Here is a 21481-nt window from a genome sequence, read left to right as displayed (position 1 = left end):
AGCCTCTCCAAAAGAAGAAAATAGTCTGGATGTGACCTCTGGTATCCCTCAGCCGCCTTGTAGGGCTCAGTCCTGCTGTTTTCTGACCACCCAGGGAAAATCCTTCCTGAAGGCTTGTACTCAGCCAGAGCCTAGAGAGAGGAAAGTCATTCTTTGGTGAGGAACACACACACATAACTGCCCATCCCTGATGGAAATTCAAATTCCACTCTCTTAGACACATTTAGGGTTGCCCACTTAGGGCCAAACTAAAGTTTAGCCTATTTTTATTCTGCATTTTGGCCACATTATTCCTGTTACTTCTTGTGCAGTCAATGTCACCATCCTCAATTTCAGTATCATGCTCACCGAGAGACCCCAGGATACTTTCTTGGTTCCTTCTTCATGTATTTAAGCCAAACTATGTCCGCTGTCTCAAGCTACAGGAGACATAGTGACCCATTGTTCCATCATTACCAGCTGTTTCCCAAGTCTTTATTTCCAAAATACTCTTACCAGAGCCTATAGGTACATGCAAACCTAATCCTATGTATAATTAAGCAATGAAGTGGTCCAAAGGCTATTAAGAATTACTTAGCATAAATATACAGGTTCTTAAAAAAAGGATCAAAAGGTACTTCTCCAAATAGACAGTAATAATATAGTAGTAGGGGACTTTAACATCCCACTTACGTCAATGGATACATCACCCAGACAGAAAATCAATAAGGAAACAGTGGCTTTGAATGACACATTAGACCAGATGGACCTAGCAGATATATATAAAATATTCCATCCAAAAATGGAATACACATTCTTTTCAAATATACATGGAATATTCTCCAGAATGGATCACATGTTGGGCAACAAAACAAGTCTCAATAAATTTATAAATATGGAAACCATATCATTCATTGTTTTTGACCACACTGGTATGAAACTAAAAATCAGTTGCAAGGAAAGAACACAAATACATGGAGGTTAAATAATATGCTATTCAACAATGAATGGATCAACTGAGAAATCAGAGAAGCAATTTAAAAAAATGAAAAACAGTCAAAAATCTTTGGAATGCAGCAAAAGCAGTTATAAGAAGGAAGTTTATACCAATACAGGCCTACTCAAGAAGCAAGAGAAAGCTCAAATAAACAACTTAATCTTATACCTAAAGGAGCTAGAAAAAGAACCCAAAAAAGGCCCAAAGTTAGTAGAAAGAATAAAATAGTAAAGGTTAGGCAGAAATAAATGAAATAGAAACAAACAAACAAAACCAATAAAAGATCAACAAAACCAGGAGCTGCTTTTTTAAAAGATAAACCAAATTGATAAACCTTTAGTTAGACTCATCAAGAAAAAAGGAGAGGACTCAATAAATAAAATCAGAAGTGAAGGAGGTGAAATAACAACTGACTCTACAGAAATACAAAAGGATTATAATAAAATATTACATCTTTTTTAAAAAGAGGGGAGGGATGCCTGGGTGGCAAACCACAATCAACAACATATTGAAAAAAATATTCACCACAATCAAGTAGGATTTATTCCAGGGATGCAAGGGTGGTTCACTATTCACAAATCAATCAAAGTCATATATCACATTGACCAGAGAAAGAATGAAAAACTAACAGATGTAGAAAAATTCAATATCCATTCATGGTAAAAATAAAAAAGCTCCCAACAAAGTAAGTTTAGAGAGAACATATCTCAACATAATAAAGGCCTTATTGAAAAACCCACAGGTAACATCATAACTAAATGGCAAAAAAAAAAAAAAAAAAAAAAAAACTGAAAGCTTTTCCTCTGAGATCAGCAACAAGACAGAGATGTCCACTTTCACTCAACATAGCCCTGGAAGTCCCAGCTGCAGCAATCAGATAAGAAAAAGAAAAGGCATCCATATTGGTAAGGAAGAAGTAAAACTGCCACTATTTGTAGACAGGATACTATTCATAGGAGAAATCATAAGGAAACCATCAAAAATCTACTAGAACTGGTAAATTAATCCTGCAAAGTTGCATGATATTTGTTGGGATGACTGGATGGCTCAGTGATTGAGCCTCTGCCTTCAAGTCGGGGAGTGATCCCGGAGTTCCAGGATTGATCCCACATTGGGCTCCTTGCAGGGAGCCTGCTTCTCTCTCTGCCTGTATTTCTGCTTTCTCTCTGTGTCTCTCATGAATAAATAAATAAAATCTTTAAAAAAGAGAATTATTTTGCATTTCTATCACTAATAACAAAGTATCAGAAAGAGAAATTAAGAAATCAATCCCATTTACAATTGCATCAACAAGAATAAAATACCTAGGAATAACTTACATAAAGGAAGTAAAAGATCTGTATTCTGAAAGGCTATAAAACATTGATGAAAAAAATTGAAGAGACATAAATGGAAAGATATTCCATGTTCATAGTTTGGAAGAATATTGTTAAAAATATCTATCCTAAAAAAAAAAAAATATATCTATCCTACCCAAAGCAAGCTACAAACCTAATGCAATCCCCATCAGAATACCAACAGCATTTTTCACAGCTAAAACAAAAATCCTAAAATTTGTATGGAACCACAAAAGACCCCAAGTAGCCAAAGCAATCTTAAGAAAAAAAGAAAACTGGAGGTATCATAATCCCAGATTTCATGATATACTACAAAGATGCAATAAAGTAGTATGGTATTGACACAAAAATAGACATTCAGATCAATGTACAGAATTGAAAACCCAGAAATAAACAAACCCACACTTAGATGGTCAATTAATTTACAACAAAGGAGGCAGGAATATACAATGGGGGAAAAGATATCCTCTTCAACAAACGGTGCTAGAAAAATTGGACAGCTACATGCGAAGGAATGAAACTAGACTACTTTCTTATACCTTACATAAAAATGAACTGAAAATGGTTTAGAGAACTGAATGTGAGATCTAAAAACCATAAAATTCCTAAAAGAAAATTTAGGCAGTAATTTCTTCAACATCAGCCATAGAAACATCTTTCCAGATAGATCTCCTAAGGCAAGGGAAACAAAAGCAACACTAAACTGTTGGGACTACACCATAATAAAAAGATTTTGCACAGCAAAGGAAACCATCAACAAAATCAAAAGGCAACCCAGTGAATGGGAGAAGATATCTGTAAATTATATATCCAATAAGGAGTTAACATTTAAAAAATATAAGGAACTTATACAACTCAACCCCCAAAAAACAATCCAATTAAAAAATAGAGGACTTGAATAGACATTTTTCCAAAGAAGACATACATAGTGGCCAACAGACATATTAAAAGGTACTCAATATCACTAATCATCAGGGAAATGCAAATCAAAAGTACAATGAGATGTCACCTTACACTGTCAAATGGCTAGTATCAAAAAGACAAGAAATAACAAGTATTGGTGAGAATGTAGAGAAAAAAATCCTCATGCACTGTTGGTGGGAATGTAAAAATTGATACAACCACTGTGGAAAATAGTATGGAGGTTTAGCAAAAGATTAAAAATAGAACAACCATATGATCCAACAATGCCACTTATGGGAACCTATCTGAAGAAAGCAAAACACTAATTTGAAAACATATAATGTTTACTGCAGCATTATTTACAATAGCCACGATATGAAAGCATCCCAAGTATCCATCCACAGATAAATGGATTAAAAAAGGTGGTATATCCATACAATGAAATATTATTCATCCATAAAAAGGATAAGATCTTGCCATTTGTGACAATATGGATGGCCCTAGAGTATATCATGCTGTGTGAAATAACCCAGACAGAAAGACAAATACCGTATGATTTCACTCATGTGGAATTTAAGAAACAAGACAAAGAGAAAAAAACAAAAAAATAGACTCTTAAATACAGATCAAAAACCGGTGGTTGCCAGACGTGGGATGGGGGGGATGGGAGAAATAGATAAAAGGGATTGAGAGGTACAAACCTCTAATTAGAAAATAAATAAGTCACAGAGATGAAAAGTACCACACAGGAAATATAATCAATGAGATTATACTAATGTTGTTTAGTAACAGATGGTGACTACACTTATTGTGGTGGGTATCGAACAATGGAAAGATTTGTGGAATCATTATATTGTATACCTGAAACTAATACTGAATGTTATACTTTTTTAAAAAAAAAAAAAGGCACTTCTTTAGGCAGTCTTACAAAACTTACCTGCATGATTACTACCTATGAAGTAAGAACACTGTAACAAAATAGAAGAGATGTTTTACATACTTAAGAATAAACACTTAAAGCAGTAAGATATGAGCTCAAAATCCAGCCCTATGTGAATGGAGGACCTGTTTGAAGCACCTGGAAGATTGACAATCAAGCTTAAAAGAACAAATCTAAGCCAGCCCAACGACTGTAAGGCTCACTTCTTTGAGGAACCCCCTTTACACACCAACACTTTCTTCTTAGTTTTCCAAATACCACGCATACCTAAACACTAGCCACAGGGAAGAGGGATATGTAATATGCTATTTCCCCTAAACTTGATACTTTAGAGATTTTTAATTTAGTGACAACAGTAATGACCATTTGTGAACTGTGACCATCACATTAATTTTATGAGGTAGACTAGATAGGTTTTATTGTTGTTAATTGGAATTAACACCCCTTTACAGACAATTTAGCCAAGGCGTAGGGAGATCTACATGACCAGAAAGGTTTACATGGCTATTAAGTGGCAGGCATGGGAACAGAATTCTGATCTGACATGTAGAATAGTACATTCTATGTTATTTTTGCTGCTGTTTTAATAAAATGGATTTCAGTGTAATGTAGTTCAAGACGTCATACCTGTCTATCCTCTAGCTAGATTATGGATGACTGGCAAATTACGGTAAAAAAAAATTCTCTATGATTATGGATGGAATATGATTGATGAAACAAGAACTGCCTGAGATGACCAGCTAGATAAACAATATAAATGGTCACTAAGAAAATGTTCAAAATGTCTGCCTAAACAAAAAGCCATAGCTATAAGCTATAAAAATTTACTTATGGATATAATTTGCCATACCAGGATCCTTTGCACTGCTGGTATGTACTGCAGCTTTGGTGAAATTGAACAAGACTCTTTCTTTCCACAAGACACTTTACTTCCATTTGTCAGAAAATTATAAAATATTCTAATATACTATATCTGTGGTGTGATTGGCACTCTTTTCAATGTGATGCCTTGCAATGTGCAAACTGCATGGCCATGTACCAAATTCTCCTCAAAATGGTAGCTCAGACACCTTCTGAGCCTCTGTGTGTGAAAAGTCACTTGTCAGTTAAACTAAGGAATTACTATGACACGGAGAGGAGACTTCAGTAAGAAAACAGAGATGAGAAATCAGGGAAGCAGTTTGGCAGAAAGCAGATAATATTTTTAAAAAGGAATAAGGTAACTGATTATTATTGAGACACCTACAAAATTTTAAGTCCTGAAGAAAAAAGGGGCTAAATAATAGCCTTTTCCCTAAGTCTTTGGCAATCGATGGCGGCCATGCATGTCTGAATTCAGAAATTCAAGTCTATAAAATATAGTATTTTCACCCATAAATGTATTGAGGCAAGTAATTGACTTGAAGGCAAGTTCCACCATATTAAAAAATCACAGACCAATCAATCTCTTGTCCTCAATGGGCCTCAGTTTCCCCATTTGTAAAAAGGAGGCGTCTTAAATAATCATGAAGCTCTTTTCCACTTCTAAATTTCTATATTTCCTTACAAACCAGCTAGTGAAATGGCTGATTTCAGCAGAATTCCACTAAAACTCAGGGTGCCTCTTATTGTCATGAAAGCTGTGGGTAAGTACCATGGAATCTAGGTGCCCCAGTTCCTCTTCCTTCTTGGCAGCATTTACTCTCATGTGCTCAGGTATCTTATAGTCTGGAGCTGTCTTCAGATTGAAGTCTCCCATATACAGCTGGGCCTCTTTGATGGCTTGAACATCTCTGGGATCTTCAAAATCATCCTGCGGTTTACTCTTGTACCTATCAGAAAAATAGGCAACCCAGACACAAATGTAACAATAAACTTAGTTTGTCTACTGTATGTATATAATCAAATTCAGTCATAAAGCAAAAGTATAATTCTGGGTCTGTGGTACTTTTGTCCATAAACCCCAAGCATTTTTTTTAAGTTAATGACTACAGACTTTTGTCAATTTACAATAGGGTTATGTACCAATAAACCCATACTTGAAAATATCATAAATCGCAAATGCATTCAATACACCTAAGTTTAGCCTAGCCCATCTTTAACATACACAGAACTCTTACATTAGCCTACAGTTGGGAAAAATTAATACAAAGCCCATTTCACAATAAAGTGTTAAATATCTCATGTAATTTATTGACTGCTGTACTGAAAGTAAAAAACAGAATGGTTGTAAGTGTATTGATAGTTTATCCCTATGACTGTGTAGCTGACTCGGAGCTGTGGTTCACTGCTCTGTCCAGTATCATGAGAAAGTAAGTATTACATTGCATATACTTGTAGCCTGAGAAAATAACAAAATTCAAAGTACAGTTTCTACTGAATGCAAATCACTTTCACCCTATTATAAAGCCAAAAAAAAGGGGATCCCTGGGTGGCGCAGCGGTTTAGCGCCTGCCTTTGGCCCAGGGCGCGATCCTGGAGACCCGGGATCGAGTCCCACATCAGGCTCCCTGCGTGGAGCCTGCTTCTCCCTCTGCCTGTGTCTCTGCCTCTCTCTCTGTGTGTGTGTGTGTGTGTGTGTGTGACTATCATGAATAAATAAATAAAATCTTAAAAAAAATAAAGCCAAAAAAATCATAAGTTAAACCATCATAAGTTGGGGACCCTCTGTATTTTTAAAGCACCTCAAACAAAGTAATAATGAAACAAGTAAAAACTAATTACCAGACAGTGCTGAAATAATTGGAATCATTTTAAGGCTTTGGTTCACTTCTAAGTGATTTATATTAAGATGACTATTTATTCCTTCAATTGACATCAAGCAACAGTGGTAATCAGTAAAAAGTTAATTTACCTTCTTTTAAACAACATAAGTATCAGAAATTTTTTTTTAAAAAAAAGCATTATAGTTAAAAATGATTGCCTCCTGCTCTCTCCAAATTCCATGGAAATGATGGTGTGGAGATATTAAAGGGAATAAATCAGGAAGGCTGAAAATAAGATAGAAAGCTATGAGCAAATCGGTGATAGCAATTTTAAAGGATAAATCAGACCAGAGAAAACTGTGGCCCAGAATATCCAGGGGAAGGCTATAAAAAGGATTGGATATGATCTTATTAGTAGAGATCCTAGGAGGCTCCAAGCACAGACCTAAGAGGATCCAACCTACCTAATTCTTTAAAGTGAAGCTTATCAGTCAACATGAACATGTGCACATAGCTTACAGTCAGCCCTTTAGGAAAACAAACACATACAATAACAGAGGAAACACACGTTGTCTAATGTACTAATTGACAATTGTTTGGGAGAGAAGGAAGTAAAGGGACAAAGGATGAATGGAAGGAAGAGAGGGAGGAAGGGAAGGTAGGAGGAAGGAAGGAAGAAAAGAAAAAGAAAAAGCAAGTAGATACTTTGGCTCCAGTCATATGAGAGAAACAAGGTCCATAATTATCCTCATTCTATAAAAGAAAACTAAACAACAACAACAAAAAAACATGAAACAACTATGTTCAGATATTGAATAATTGGCAGCACAGGGCTATAATTCATGTGAGAAGCGAAACAAAATAACTAATCATTACTATCTCTATTTCCATGGAGGAAATTATCAGACTGAAAAAGAGGGATGAGATACCAAATATGAGTCCAGTAATCTCACTGATTAATTACAAAGATAGAGTTCAGAGAGGCCAGAGTGGTTAGAATTTTGTGGAAAAAATATCAGAGCTACACACAAAACAATACCTTTAGAAATTCACATAGGGCTGTCTGGTGTTTTTGGCCAAGTATTAACCTGTATATGTGTAGTGTGAAACATCATGAAAATAAATGAGGAATATCTGGGGAAAATACAATTACTGGGAAGCTATAAGGCAAACAATTCTCATAGTTTACACATGGCTGGAAATCACCTTTGAGTTCGTCAGCTGGAGAGACCTTATTAAAGGGAGGGAACATTCAGTAGAGACTTTGAAAGAGTCATGCCTTCAAAGTAGGAAAAATAAAAGATCTAGGCATTATCAGCAATTATCCAGTCCTCACGGACATTTACAGAAAACTACACCAAAGAATACAAGAAAATATATTCTTTTTGAAGCACACATTGAATTTTCATGAAGATAGATTCTATGCAGGCCCACTCACCTCACAATAAATTTATAAGAATTTAAACCATGTAAACTGTTGGGTAATTATACAACATACTTAAAAATAAACGACGGGGGCACCTGGGTGACTCAGTTTGTTAAGCTTCTGACTCTTGATTTCAGCTCAGGTCATGATCTCAGGGTTGTGAAATCAAACCCTGCATCCAGCTCTGCACTCAGCACTGAGTCTGCTTGAGTTTCTCTCTCTCCCACTCCTGTGCCTCCCCTACGTGTGCTTGCTTGCTCTCTTTATCTCTGTCTCGCAAATAAAATAAATGTTTTTTAAAAAATCACAATCAGCAAGAAATCACACGGGATATTAGAAAATATTTTATACTAAATGATGCTGAAAATATATCAGAACTTATAAAATGAAGTAATGAAGTTCAGTGTTTCATTTATATTTTAAATTTATACTTCAATTTATACTTTAAATGCTTACAATTTAAAAAGTATAAAATCAAAGCTAAAAAAAAAACAAAAAATAAAATAAAATAAAATCAAAGCTTACAGCTTAAACTTAAAACTTAAGCAGCAAGAAAGAAAAGAATTAACTAAACTCAATTAGAATAAATGAAATGATGTAGAACAGAAAAATCAGTGACATAGAAAGCTGACAAGCAATATTTCTAAAAATCTATGACCAAAAGTTAGTTCCTTGAAAAGATCAAATTGATGTCTTTTGCTGGAATGGTCAAGAAAAAGAGAGAAGATACAAATTAATTATGTCAAGAATATTTTAGTATATGTGCTGCCAAAGCGAGCACTATGTCAAGAATAAAACAGAGGACAATACAACAGACACTACAGAAGTAGAAGTAAAAGATCAATAGTATGAACTATTGTGTGCCAATAAATTTATTCCTCAAAAGACACAAATTATCAAAATTGATCCAAGAGAAAATATAAAATCTGGATAGCACTATATCCATGAAAAATTGGAATTTGTATTTATACCTCTCAAAGAATATTCCATGTCAGTTGGCTCATTGACAAATTTGATTAAATATTTAAGAAATAAACAATATGAAGCCTACATGGTCTTTCAGAAAATAGAAGAGACAGGAAAACTTCTCATCTCATTTTATGAAACTAATATTACCCTGGTAAGAAACCAGGAAAGATATCACATAACAATAAAACCAGAGACCAGTATTCTTCATTTAAAAAAAAACCCACAAAAGTCCATAACAAAATACCAGCAAATCAAATCTAGCAATATATATTTTTGGAAAATATCAAATGCCTATTTTTTTTCCAGTTTACTGAGACATGATTGACATGTAATATTGTAACAGTTTAAGGTATACAACATAATGATTTCATACATGTATCTATTACAAATGTTTGCCTCCATAAATTTAGTTAACATCTGTCCACAGTTACAATTTTTTCTTGTGACAAGAAGTTTTAGGAACTATTCTCTTTCAAATACATAATATAATTGTTAACTAGTCATCATATTGTATATTACATCTCTAGAACTTATCTTATAAATAGGAGTTTGTATTATTTGACCACCTTCATTCCCAACTCCTCACCTCTAGCAATCATCAATATGTTCTGTTTCAATGAGTTCAGATTTTTTAGATTCCCATAAGGAAAATCATATAGCATTTGTTTTTCTCTGACTTATTTTACTTAGTATAATGTCCTCAAAGTCCATTTGTAGTTGCAAATGGCAACATTTCTCTCTTTTTCAAGCTGAAAAATATTCCCATGTATATATGTGTACCATAATTTTTTATTCATTTAACCATTAATGGAGACTTGGAGATATGTTTCCATATCTCAGCTATTGTTACCAACACTGCAATAAACATGGGAGTGCAGACATCTCTTCAAAGACCATTTTAGTTTTCTTTGGATATATACACAGAAGTGAGATTGCTGGACCATATGGTAGTCTTATTTTTATTTTTTTTGAGGAACCTCCATACTGTTTTCCATAGTGGCTGCACCAATTTATGTTCCCATTAATAGTGCACAAAGTAAAAAAAAAAAAAAAAAATAGTGCACAAAGTTTCCTTTAGTCCACATTTTTGCCAGTACTTGTTAGCTCTTGTCCTTTTAATGATAGGTATTCTAACAGGTATGAGGTGACCTCATTGTGGTTTTGTGTTTCCCTGATGATTAGTGATGTTCCGCACTTTTTCATATACTTAATGGCCTTTTGCAAGTCTCCTTTGAAAAATGTCTATATATGTCCTCTGTTCACTTTTAAATCTTTTTCTTTTGCTATTAAGTTGTAAAACTTCTTTTATATTTTGGATATTAACCCCTTATCAAATATAAGATTGTGAATACATTCCCTAAGTTGCCCTTTTATTTTTTTTATGCCTTTACTGTACATAAGCTTCTTAGTTTGCTATAGTCCCACTTGTTTATTTTTGTTTTTGTTGCCTTTGCTTTTGGTTTCAAGCCTTAAAAAAATCATTGCTAGGACACCCCCCCCCCCCAATTGGGACTTACAACCTATGTTTTCTTCTAGGAGTTTAATGGGTTCAGGTCTTACATTCAAGTCTTTAATTCATTTTGCATTAATTTTCACATATTGTGTGAGATACTGGTCCAGTGTAATTCTTTTGCATGTAGTAGTTCAGTTTTCTCCACACCATTTATTGGAGAGATTAACCTTTCCATTATATATTATTGGGTCCTTTGTCATAAATTGATCATATATGCATAGGTTTATTTCTGGTCTCTCTATTCAATTTCATCAATTGAGTCTCTGTTTTTATGCCAATGCCATGCTGTTTTCATTGCTATAGATTTGTAATATAGTTTGAAGTCAGGTTAGCTTTGTTTTTCCTTCTCAGGATGGCTTTGGCTATTCAGGGTCTTTTATGGTTCCACCCAATTTTTAGGATTGCTTTTACTATTTCTGTGGAACTTTGTTAGAGACTGCATTGAGTCTGTAGATTTATTAAGTCTTCTAGTCCATGCATGAAATGTCTTTTATTTATATCTCCTTCTTTAATTTTCTTTCATCAATGTCTTATTGTTTTTACTGTACAGGTATTTCATATCCATGCTTAAATTTATTTGTAAGTATTTTATTTTTTTTAATTTTTTAAATTTATTTATGATAGTCAGAGAGAGAGAGAGAGAGAGAGAGGCAGAGACACAGGCAGAGGGAGAAGCAGGCTCCATGCACTGGGAGCCCGACGTGGGACTCGATCCCGGGTTTCCAGGATCGTGCCCTGGGCCAAAGGCAAGCGCCAAACTGCTGCGCCACCCAGGGATCCCTTATTCTTTTTTTTTTTTTTTTTAAGATTTTATTTATTCATGAAAGACACAAAGAGAGAGAGGCAGAGACAAAGGCAGAGGGAGAAGCAGGATCCCCTCAGGGAGCCCGATGTGGTACTCAATCCTTGAGCTCCAGGATCACCCTGAGCCAAAAGTAGAGCTTAACCACTTAGCCATCCAGGCATCCTATATTTTATTCTTTTTGATGCAATTGTAACAGGATTGTTTTCCTAATTTCTCTGAGGGTTGTTAATATATAGAAACACAACTTATTTTTATATATTTATCATATCTTGTCATCTTGAATGAAATCATTTATTATTTCTAACAGTATTTTGGCAGAGTTTTTAGGATTTTCTATATATAATATGTCATCAGCAAATAGACAGATGCACTTCCTTCCCAATTGGATGTGTTTTTTTTTTTTTTTCTTCCTAACTGTTCTAGCCAGGACTTCTACAATTATATTGAAAAGAAATAACGAGACTGAACATCCTGGTTCCTGATTTCAGAGGGAAAGCTTTCAGCTTTTCACCACTGAATATGATATTAGTTGTCAGTTTGTCATAAGTAGCCTTTATTATGCTGAGGTATGTTCCTTTTATATCCAGTTTGGTGAGAATTTTTATCATGAGTAGATGTTGAATTTTGTCAAATTCTTTTCCTGCATCTCTTGAGATGATATGATTTTTGATGGCTTGCACAATCACAAAGGTCTGAAAGACAACTGAGTTCAGCTTGGCCTGAACTCAAGATGGCAACATAGGAAAACCTTGAACTCCTCTCTTCCACAGACACACCAAATCTATACCTATTTATAAAGTAATTTCTTCCAAAGAATAACTGAGGGCTGACAACACAGCTTCTGCACAACAAAAGGTAGACCACACAAAGAACAACGAGAGATGAATACACAGTAACAAAGGGAATCACCACTCCTGACACTGTGAACTACAATGGGAGGTATAGGACTGAGGGACCATGAGCAGATTAGTTTACACTCCTGACACTGAACTGCAATGGGGCTGAGGGACCATGAGCAGATTAGTTTAAAGCTTTCGTTTAAAAAGGCATCTAGAGACAGGAGTTAAGATGGAGGAGTAGTAGGACGACTCTGGGATTGCCTCACCCCTTGAACACAGCTAGATTGACATTAAATCATTTGGAACACCTAGGATATTAGTCTGAGGATTGGGAGAATAATCTTCATGGCCAGAAGTAGTGATTGTGGCAAATATGAGGCATGTAGATGTGAACTGAGGGAGAGAAAAGCCACAGTGAGGAGGGAGCCCTTTCTGCAGAGAGAGAAAGGGAGGGGGACAGAGAGAATAGCACATTGGGTTCATGCAAGAAAAACACCTGCCCCAAACCACTGACTGGGGAGTTGAAAGAAACTGGGTATTGCACATTTTTGCAAGGAGTGTGTAGAGCTCAAATACTAAGGTTTTGGAAGTGAGTGATTTTCACCAGAGTTGAGCCATGGTGGATGCTCCTGGGGAAGAGAAATGCACAGGCCTGGAAGCAGAAAGCATGGTGTAGGGATCCCCTGCATCACACTGGGAGAGAATGCTCCCCTTCCTGGAATACATCTGAAAGAAGATATATTGTCTCTCCAAGGACAAGAAAAAAAAAAAAAAAACCCTGCATGTGCCATTAAGCAGGCCTTCACCTGCATGGGATATAGGTGCACACAGAGGTGCATTTGTGCAGATGCGTGACTGTTTCTGGGATGAAACAGCACCAGACATGGTAAGGCTCTCTCCTAGCGGAGGGTAGCAGATCTGTATCATGCCACGTCATTAGATTTGGAGTCTTAAATCCCATCTGTGCACCAGAGATAAAAGGCAGGAGACCTGTGGTGTCAGGCATGCCAATAGTGCCAAGCACAGAAAAGGTAAGGGTAGGGATCTGACAAAAGCCTGGAACACAAGGGAGATTGTTCATTCTTTTGTGAGGACTTCTCAGTGTCAAGCACCAGATTCCTTGTCCTGGGAGTAGAGAGTGGGGTGGCCCCATTTTCTCCCTTGCCACCAACATAGTCAGACTTCAGTGAGAAACTCAACACCCGCAGTGGAGGTGGGACCCACTTACACCAAACCCCGCCCCCCTGTGCCCTGCAAGTGTGTGGTTACTAGGCAAATCTGACTATGAGCCAGAGCACTCTCTGAAAAAAAGGAGGTAAAAAGAAAGGGAGCAACAATAACAAAAAAACCAAACAGACTAACAAAAATCTATAAGCCCGATTCCAAAGAAAAAGGGGGGAAAAGAGCAGCCCAAACACAACAGCAGAGTGCACATAGATACACCAGAAACACTTTCTGAAGTGCCAGGTCCTGGATATTGTATGATCCCTTCTTAATATAGTGTTACTCTCAGGAACAGGAAACATACAAAATGACAAGATGGAGGAATTCTCCCCAAAAGAAAGATGCAGAAGAAATCACACCCAGGGATTTTCTCAAAGCAGATAGAAATAAGATATATGAATAAGAATTTAGAACAACATTCGTAAGAATACTAGTTGGGCTTGCAAAAGGCATAGAAGACACCAGAGAAACCCTTCCTGCAGAGATAAAAGACCTAAAAACTAGTCAGGCCAAATTTTTAAAATGCCATCACTAAGATGGAAAACAACTAGATGTAATCATCACAGTGAAGATGGAAGAACCAGAAGAATGAATTAGAATAGAGAAGATAAACTATGGAAAATGATGAAGCTGAAAGTAAGAGGGAAAGAAAACTATTAGATATTGAAGGTTGATTTAGGGAACTCAGTGATTCCATAAAGTGCAATAATATCCATAACATAGGGATTCCAGAAGAAGACAACTAGGAATAAGAGGCAGAAGGTTTATTTGAACAAAATCATAGCTGAGAACTTTCCTAATCTGGGGAAGGAACCAGGCACTCAAATACAAGAGGCACTGAGAACTCCCCTCAAAATCAACATAAACAGGCTAACACCTAGACATATAACAGTGAAGCTAGCAAAATACAAAAATAGAGAATTCTAAAAGCAGTAGGAACAAAAGGTCCTCAACCTACAAGGGTAGACACAGAGGATTAGAAGCAGATATGCCTACAGAAACTTGGTAGGCCAGAAAGGACTGGAATGTGATATATATTCAATGTGCTAAGTGGAAAAAATATGCAGTCAAGAATACTTTATCCAGCAAAACAGTCATTCAGGCTAGAAAGAAAGATAAAGAGTTTCCAAGAGAAAACAAAAACTAAAGGAGTTCATGAACACTAAGCCAGCTCTGCAAGAAATGTTAAAGGGGACTCTTTGAGCAGAAAAGAGACCAAAAGCAACAAATACTAGAAAGGAATAAAGACAATCTACAGGAACAGTGACTTTACAGGTAATGCAATGGTACTACATTTATATCTATCAATAATTACTCTGAGGCACCTAGGTGGCTCAGTTGGTTAAGTGTCTTTGTCTCAATTCATGATCCCAGGGTCCTGGGATTGAGCCCCATATTGCACTCCCTGCTTAGTGGGGAGCCTGCTTCTCCCTCTCCTTCTGCCACTCCCCCTACTTGTGCTCTTTCCTTATCTGTCAAATAAAGTATTTTTTAAAAATAATAATTACTCTGAATGTAAATGGACTAAATACTCCAATCAAAACACATATGGTATCAGAATGGATTAAAAAAAAGCAAGACCCATTGTTATGCTGCCTATCAGAGATTCATTTTAGACCCAAAACCACCTCCAGATTGAAAGTGAGGGGGGGTTGAGAACCATATATCATGCTAGCAAACATCAAAAGAAAGCTGGAGTAGCCATACTTATATCAGACAAACTATTTTAAACCAACGATTGTAATAAGAGATGAACAAGGACACTATATCATACTAAAGGGGTCTATCCAACAAGATACAACAACTGTAAATATTTATGCTCATGGCTTGGGAACAGCCAAATACATAAATCACTTAATAACAAATTTAAAGAAACTCACTGATAATAACACAACAATAGTAAGGGACTCTAACACCCCACTCACAACAACAAGCAAATAATCTAAATAGAATATCAACCAGGAAGCGATGGCTTTGAATGACACACTGGACCAAATGGACTTAACAGATATATTCCGAACATCTAAAGCAGCAGAATATGCATTCTTTTTAAGTGCACATGGAACATTCTCCAGAAGAGATCACATACTGGGCCACAAATCAGTGTTCAACCAGTACCAAAAGCCTGAGATCATACCATCATATTTTCAGACCACAGTACGATGAAACATGAAGTCAACCACAAGAAAAAAATTGGAAAGACCACAAATACATGGAAATTAAAGAACATTCTACTAAAGAATGAATGGGTTAACTAGGAAATTATAGAACAAACTTTTAAAAATACATGGAAGCAAATTAAACTGGAAATAAAACCATCCAAAACCTTTGGGATTTAATAAAGGCAGTCATAAGAAAAAAGTATATAGCAATACAGGCCTTCTTCAAGAAGAAAAGTCTCAAATACACAACTTAACCTTACATCTAAAGGAACTGGAAAAAGAACAGTAAATAAAGCCTAAAACCAGTGGAGAAGGGAAATAATTAAGATTGGTGCAGAAATAAATGATATAGAAATAAAACCAGTAGAACAGATCAAAGAAACCAGGAGCTGGTTTTTTGAAAAGAACAAACCAAATCAATAAACCCATAGCCAGACTTCTCAAAAAAGAAAGAGAAAAGACCCAAATAAATAAAATCACGAATAAGAGATGACAAACAACATCACAAAAATACAAAAAATTATAAGAGAATCTTATGGCAATTATATCCCAACAAATTGAGCAATCTGGAAGAAATTAATAAATTTCTGGGGATACATAGGTTCCTCAGTGGTTGAGCATCTGCCTTTCACTCAGGGCATGATCCTGGGGTCCTGGGATTGAGTCCCACATCGGGGTCCCGCAGGGGGCCTGCTTCTCCCTTTGCCTGTATCTCTGCCTCCCTCTCTGTGTCTCTTATGAATAAATAAAATCTTTTTTTTTAAAAAAGAAATTAATAACATATTAATGTCCTAGAAACATAAACTACCAGAACGGAAACAGGAAGAAATAGAAAACCTGAACAGACCCACAACCAGCAAAGAAATTGAATCGGCAACTGAAAATCTCCAACAAACATGAATCCAGAGCCAGATGGCTTCCCAGGGGAATTCTACCAAATGTTTAAAGAATTAAATACCTATTCTGAAACTGTTACAAAAAAATAGAAATGTAAGGAAAACTTCCAAACTCATTCCATGAGGGCAGCATTACCTTGATTCCAAAACCAGACAAAGATCCTGCTGAAGAAGAGAATTACAGGCTAAAATCCTTGATGATCAGGGATACAAAAAATTCTCAACAAGATACTAGCTAATCAAATCCAACAGTACATAAAAGAATTATTCATCACAACCAAGTGAGATTTATTCCTAGGCTGCAGAGTGGCTCAGTATCCGCAAAATCAATGTGATACACCACATAAATAAAAGAAAGGACAATAACATAAAATCTTCTCAACCGATACAGAAGAAGCATTTGATAAAATAGAGCAAGCTTTCTTGATTAAAACTCTTCACATTTATGGATAGAGACAACATAACTCAATATCATAAATGCCATATCTGAAAAGCCCACAGCAAATATCACTCAAAATGGGGAAAAAACTGCAAACTTTTCCCCTAGAGTCAGGAACATGACAGGGATGACTGATGTTCAACATATTACTGAAAGTCCTGGCCTCAGCTATCAGACAACACAAAGAAATAAAAGGCATCCAGATCAGCAAGGAAGAAGTCAAACTTTCACCGTTTGCAGATGATGACATGATACTCTCCACATAAAACCCAAAAGACTCCACCCAAAAATCGCTAGAACTGATGCATGAATTCAGTAAAGTCACAGCATATAAAATCAATGTGCAGAAATCTGTTGCATTTCTATACGCCAATAACAAAGCAGCAGAAAGAGAAATCAAGGAAACAACCCCATTTACAGTTGTACCAAAACCCATAAGATACCAGGGAATAAACCTAACCAAAGAGGTAAAAGATCCGCATGCTGAAAACTCTTTAGTCTCTATAACACTTATGGAAGAACTTGAAGAAGTCACCAAAAAATGGAAAAACATTCCATGCTCATGGATTGGAAGAACAATTATTTTTAAAATGTCTATACTACCCAAAGCAATCTACACATTCAATGCAACCCCAACCAAAATACCACCGGCATTTTTCACAGAACTAGAACAAACAATCCTAAAACTTGCATGGACCCACAAAAGACCCTGAATAGCCAAAGCAATCTTGAAAAAAGAAAAAAGCAAAGCTGGAGGCATCACAATTCCGGACTTCAAATTATATTACAAAGCTTTAGTGATGGTACTGGCACAAACACAGACACGTAGATCAGTGGAACAGAGTAGAAAATCCAGAAATGAACCCGCAACTACGTGGTCAATTAATCTTCAACAAAGCAGGGAAGAATATCTAATGGAAAAAGGCCGTCTCTTTAACAAATGGTGTTGGGAAAATTGGAGAGCACCACGCAGAAGAATGAAACCAGACCACTTTCTTACACCACACACAAAAATAAATTCAAAATGGATTAAAGACCTAAATACGAGTCAGGAAACCCTTCAAATGCTAGAGGAGAACGCAGGCAGCAACTTCTTTGATCCTGGCTGCAGCCCGTGATTTCTTATTAGATACGTCTCCAGAGGCAAGGGGAACAAAAGGAAAAAGAAACTATTGGGACTCCATCAAAATAAAAAGCTTCTGCACAGGTGAAGGAAACAGGCAACAAAACTAAAAGGCAACCAGTGGATGGGGAGAAGATATTTGCAAATGACATATCAGATGAAGAGCTAGTACCCAGATCCATAAAGAACTTATCAAAATCAACATCCAAAAAATAAATAATCCAGTCAAGGAACGGGCAGAAGACATGAACAGACATTTTTCCAAAGAGGACATCCAGATGGCTAACAGACACATGCCAAGGTGCTCCACGTCAGTCATCATCAGGGAAATCCAAATCAAAACCACAATGACATACCACATCACACCTGTCAGAAAAGCTAAAATTAACAACCTAAGAAACAATAGATGTTGGTGAGATGAGGAGAAAGGGGAACTTTCTTACATTGTGGGTGGGAATGCAAATGGGTGCAGCCACTCTGGAAACTATATGGATGTTCTTAAAGAATTAAAAATAGAACTACCTTCAACCCAGCAATTGCACTACTAGATATTTATCCAAAGGATACAAAAATACTGATTTGAAGAGGTACCTCCACCCCAATGTTTATAGCAGCACTATCACCAAGAGGCAAATTATGGAGAAAGAACCCAAATGTCCACTGATAAATGGGTAAAGAAGTGAGACATATATATCCATCCATACACAGACCCAATGGGCTATTACTTAGCTATCAAAAAGAATGAAATCTTGCCATTTTCAATGACATGGATGCAGCTAGAGGGTATTATGCTAAGTGAAATAAGTCAGAGAAAGACAAATACCATATACTTCTGTTTTTATGTAATGTCTTAGTCTGGCTTTGGTATCAGGGTAATGCTGGCCTTGTACAGTGTACCTCCATACATATCTAATAAGAAAACACGGGCTGCAGCCAGGATCAAAGAAGTTGCTGCCTGCGTTCTCCTCTAGCATTTGAAGGGTTTCCTGACTCATATTTAGGTCTTTAATCCATTTTGAATTTATTTTTGTGTGTGGTAATTAAGAAAGTGGTCTGGTTTCATTCTTCTGCGTGGTGCTCTCCAATTTTCCCAACACCATTTGTTAAAGAGACGGCCTTTTTCCATTAGATATTCTTCCCTGCTTTGTTGAAGATTAATTGACCACGTAGTTGCGGGTTCATTTCTGGATTTTCTACTCTGTTCCACTGATCTACGTGTCTGTGTTTGTGCCAGTACCATCACTAAAGCTTTGTAATATAATTTGAAGTCCAGAATTGTGATGCCTCCAGCTTTGCTTTTTTCTTTTTTCAAGATTGCTTTGGCTATTCAGGGTCTTTTGTGGGTCCGTGCAAGTTTTAGGATTGTTTGTTCTAGTTCTGTGAAAAATGCCGGTGGTATTTTGGTTGGGGTTGCATTGAATGTGTAGATTGCTTTGGGTAGTATAGACATTTTAAAAATAATTGTTCTTCCAATCCATGAGCATGGAATGTTTTTCCATTTTTTGGTGACTTCTTCAAGTTCTTCCATAAGTGTTATAGAGACTAAAGAGTTTTCAGCATGCGGATCTTTTACCTCTTTGGTTAGGTTTATTCCCTGGTATCTTATGGGTTTTGGTACAACTGTAAATGGGGTTGTTTCCTTGATTTCTCTTTCTGCTGCTTTGTTATTGGCGTATAGAAATGCAACAGATTTCTGCACATTGATTTTATATGCTGTGACTTTACTGAATTCATGCATCAGTTCTAGCGATTTTTGGGTGGAGTCTTTTGGGTTTTATGTGGAGAGTATCATGTCATCATCTGCAAACGGTGAAAGTTTGACTTCTTCCTTGCTGATCTGGATGCCTTTTATTTCTTTGTGTTGTCTGATAGCTGTGGCTAGGAATTGATGAAACAAAACAAATGAACTGGGGGGTGGGGAAGAAAATCAGGTACAGACTTTTAGCTAGAGAACAAACCAATGGTTACTAGAGGGGACATGTGTAGGATGATGGGTTAAACAGGTGATGGGGATTAAGGAGGGTACTTGTAACTAGCACCGGGTGTTGAATGTAAATGTTGAATCATTAAATTCTACACCTGAAACCAATATTACACTGTATGTCAACTAGCTGGAATTTAAATAAAAACTTGGGAAAAGAAACTATAGGCCAATATCCCTGATGAATATAGATATAAAAATCCTCAACTAAATATTAGCAAACTGAATTCAACAATACATTAAAGAGACATCAACAAGATCAAGTAGGATTTATTTCAGGAATGCAGGGATGCTTCTATACTCACAAATCAATTTAATTCATCATATTTACAGAGTAAGGATAAAAATAATACAATCATCTCAATATGTACAGAAAAGGCATTTGACAAAATCCAATATCAACTCATGATAAAAACTCTCAACACAGTGAGTGTAAAGGGAACCTTAACAATAAAGGCATATATGGAAAAAACCAAATGGCTATCCTCAAACTCAATGGTTAAAAAAAAAAAAAAAAAAAGAGAGAGAGAGCTTTTCCTCTAAGATGAGGAACAAGAGAGATTGACTCTCATCCTTTCATTCAACATAATACTGGAAGTCCTAACCACAGCAATCATACAAGAAAAAGAAATAATAATGGAATATTACTCAGCAATAAAAAAGAATGAGGTCCTGCCATTTCCAAAACATGGATGGACCTAAAGGGCATTATGCTAAATAAAATAATTCATAGAAAGACAAATATAATATCATTTCACTTCTATGTAGAATCTAAAAAACAAGTCTACAAACAACAACAAGCAAAATTAGACCCATAATCACAGAAAACAAACCATAGTTACCAAAAAAGAGAAGGGTTTGAGAATGCACAAAATGAGTGAGGGGAATGGCAGGCACAGGCTTCCAATTATTAAATGTATAAGCTACAGGGCTGAAAGGTACAGCATAGAGAATATAGTCAACGGTATTGTAATAGCACTGTACGGGGACAGATGGTAGCTACACTTATGAGTATTGCATAATATATAGAGTTGTCAAATTCTGTTGTACACCTGAAGCTAAACTGACATTGTGTGTCAACCATGCTTCAATTAAAAAATAAAGGTTAAACAGAGTTAGCATATTAAAGGAGCAATTCCTCTCCTAGGTATCCACCCAAGAGAGTTGAAAAGACATGTCCACATAAAATTTATGTAAATGTTAACAGTGGCGTTATTCATAATGGTGAAAAAGTGGAAATAACCTAAATGTGTTTCAACTGATG

The 21481-nt window shown here is 36.2% G+C and overlaps 1 protein-coding gene across 11 annotated transcripts in view; it reads right to left on the bottom strand.

Moving 5' to 3' along the window:
• CFAP44 (cilia and flagella associated protein 44) overlaps positions 1-21481 on the bottom strand; it is a 126439-nt gene that overhangs the window by 22767 nt on the left and 82191 nt on the right. For all 11 annotated transcript variants that reach the window (XM_077884497.1, XM_077884492.1, XM_077884500.1 and 8 more), the window contains one exon: positions 5790-5967. In XM_077884497.1, the coding sequence (XP_077740623.1) occupies positions 5790-5967 (178 nt within the window). The remainder of the gene's footprint in view (positions 1-5789; positions 5968-21481) is intronic.

The sequence above is a fragment of the Canis aureus genome, chromosome 35 (assembly GCF_053574225.1).
Source record: "Canis aureus isolate CA01 chromosome 35, VMU_Caureus_v.1.0, whole genome shotgun sequence".
NCBI classification, from domain to species: Eukaryota; Metazoa; Chordata; class Mammalia; order Carnivora; family Canidae; genus Canis; species Canis aureus.
This window is presented reverse-complemented; position numbering and strand designations above follow the sequence as displayed.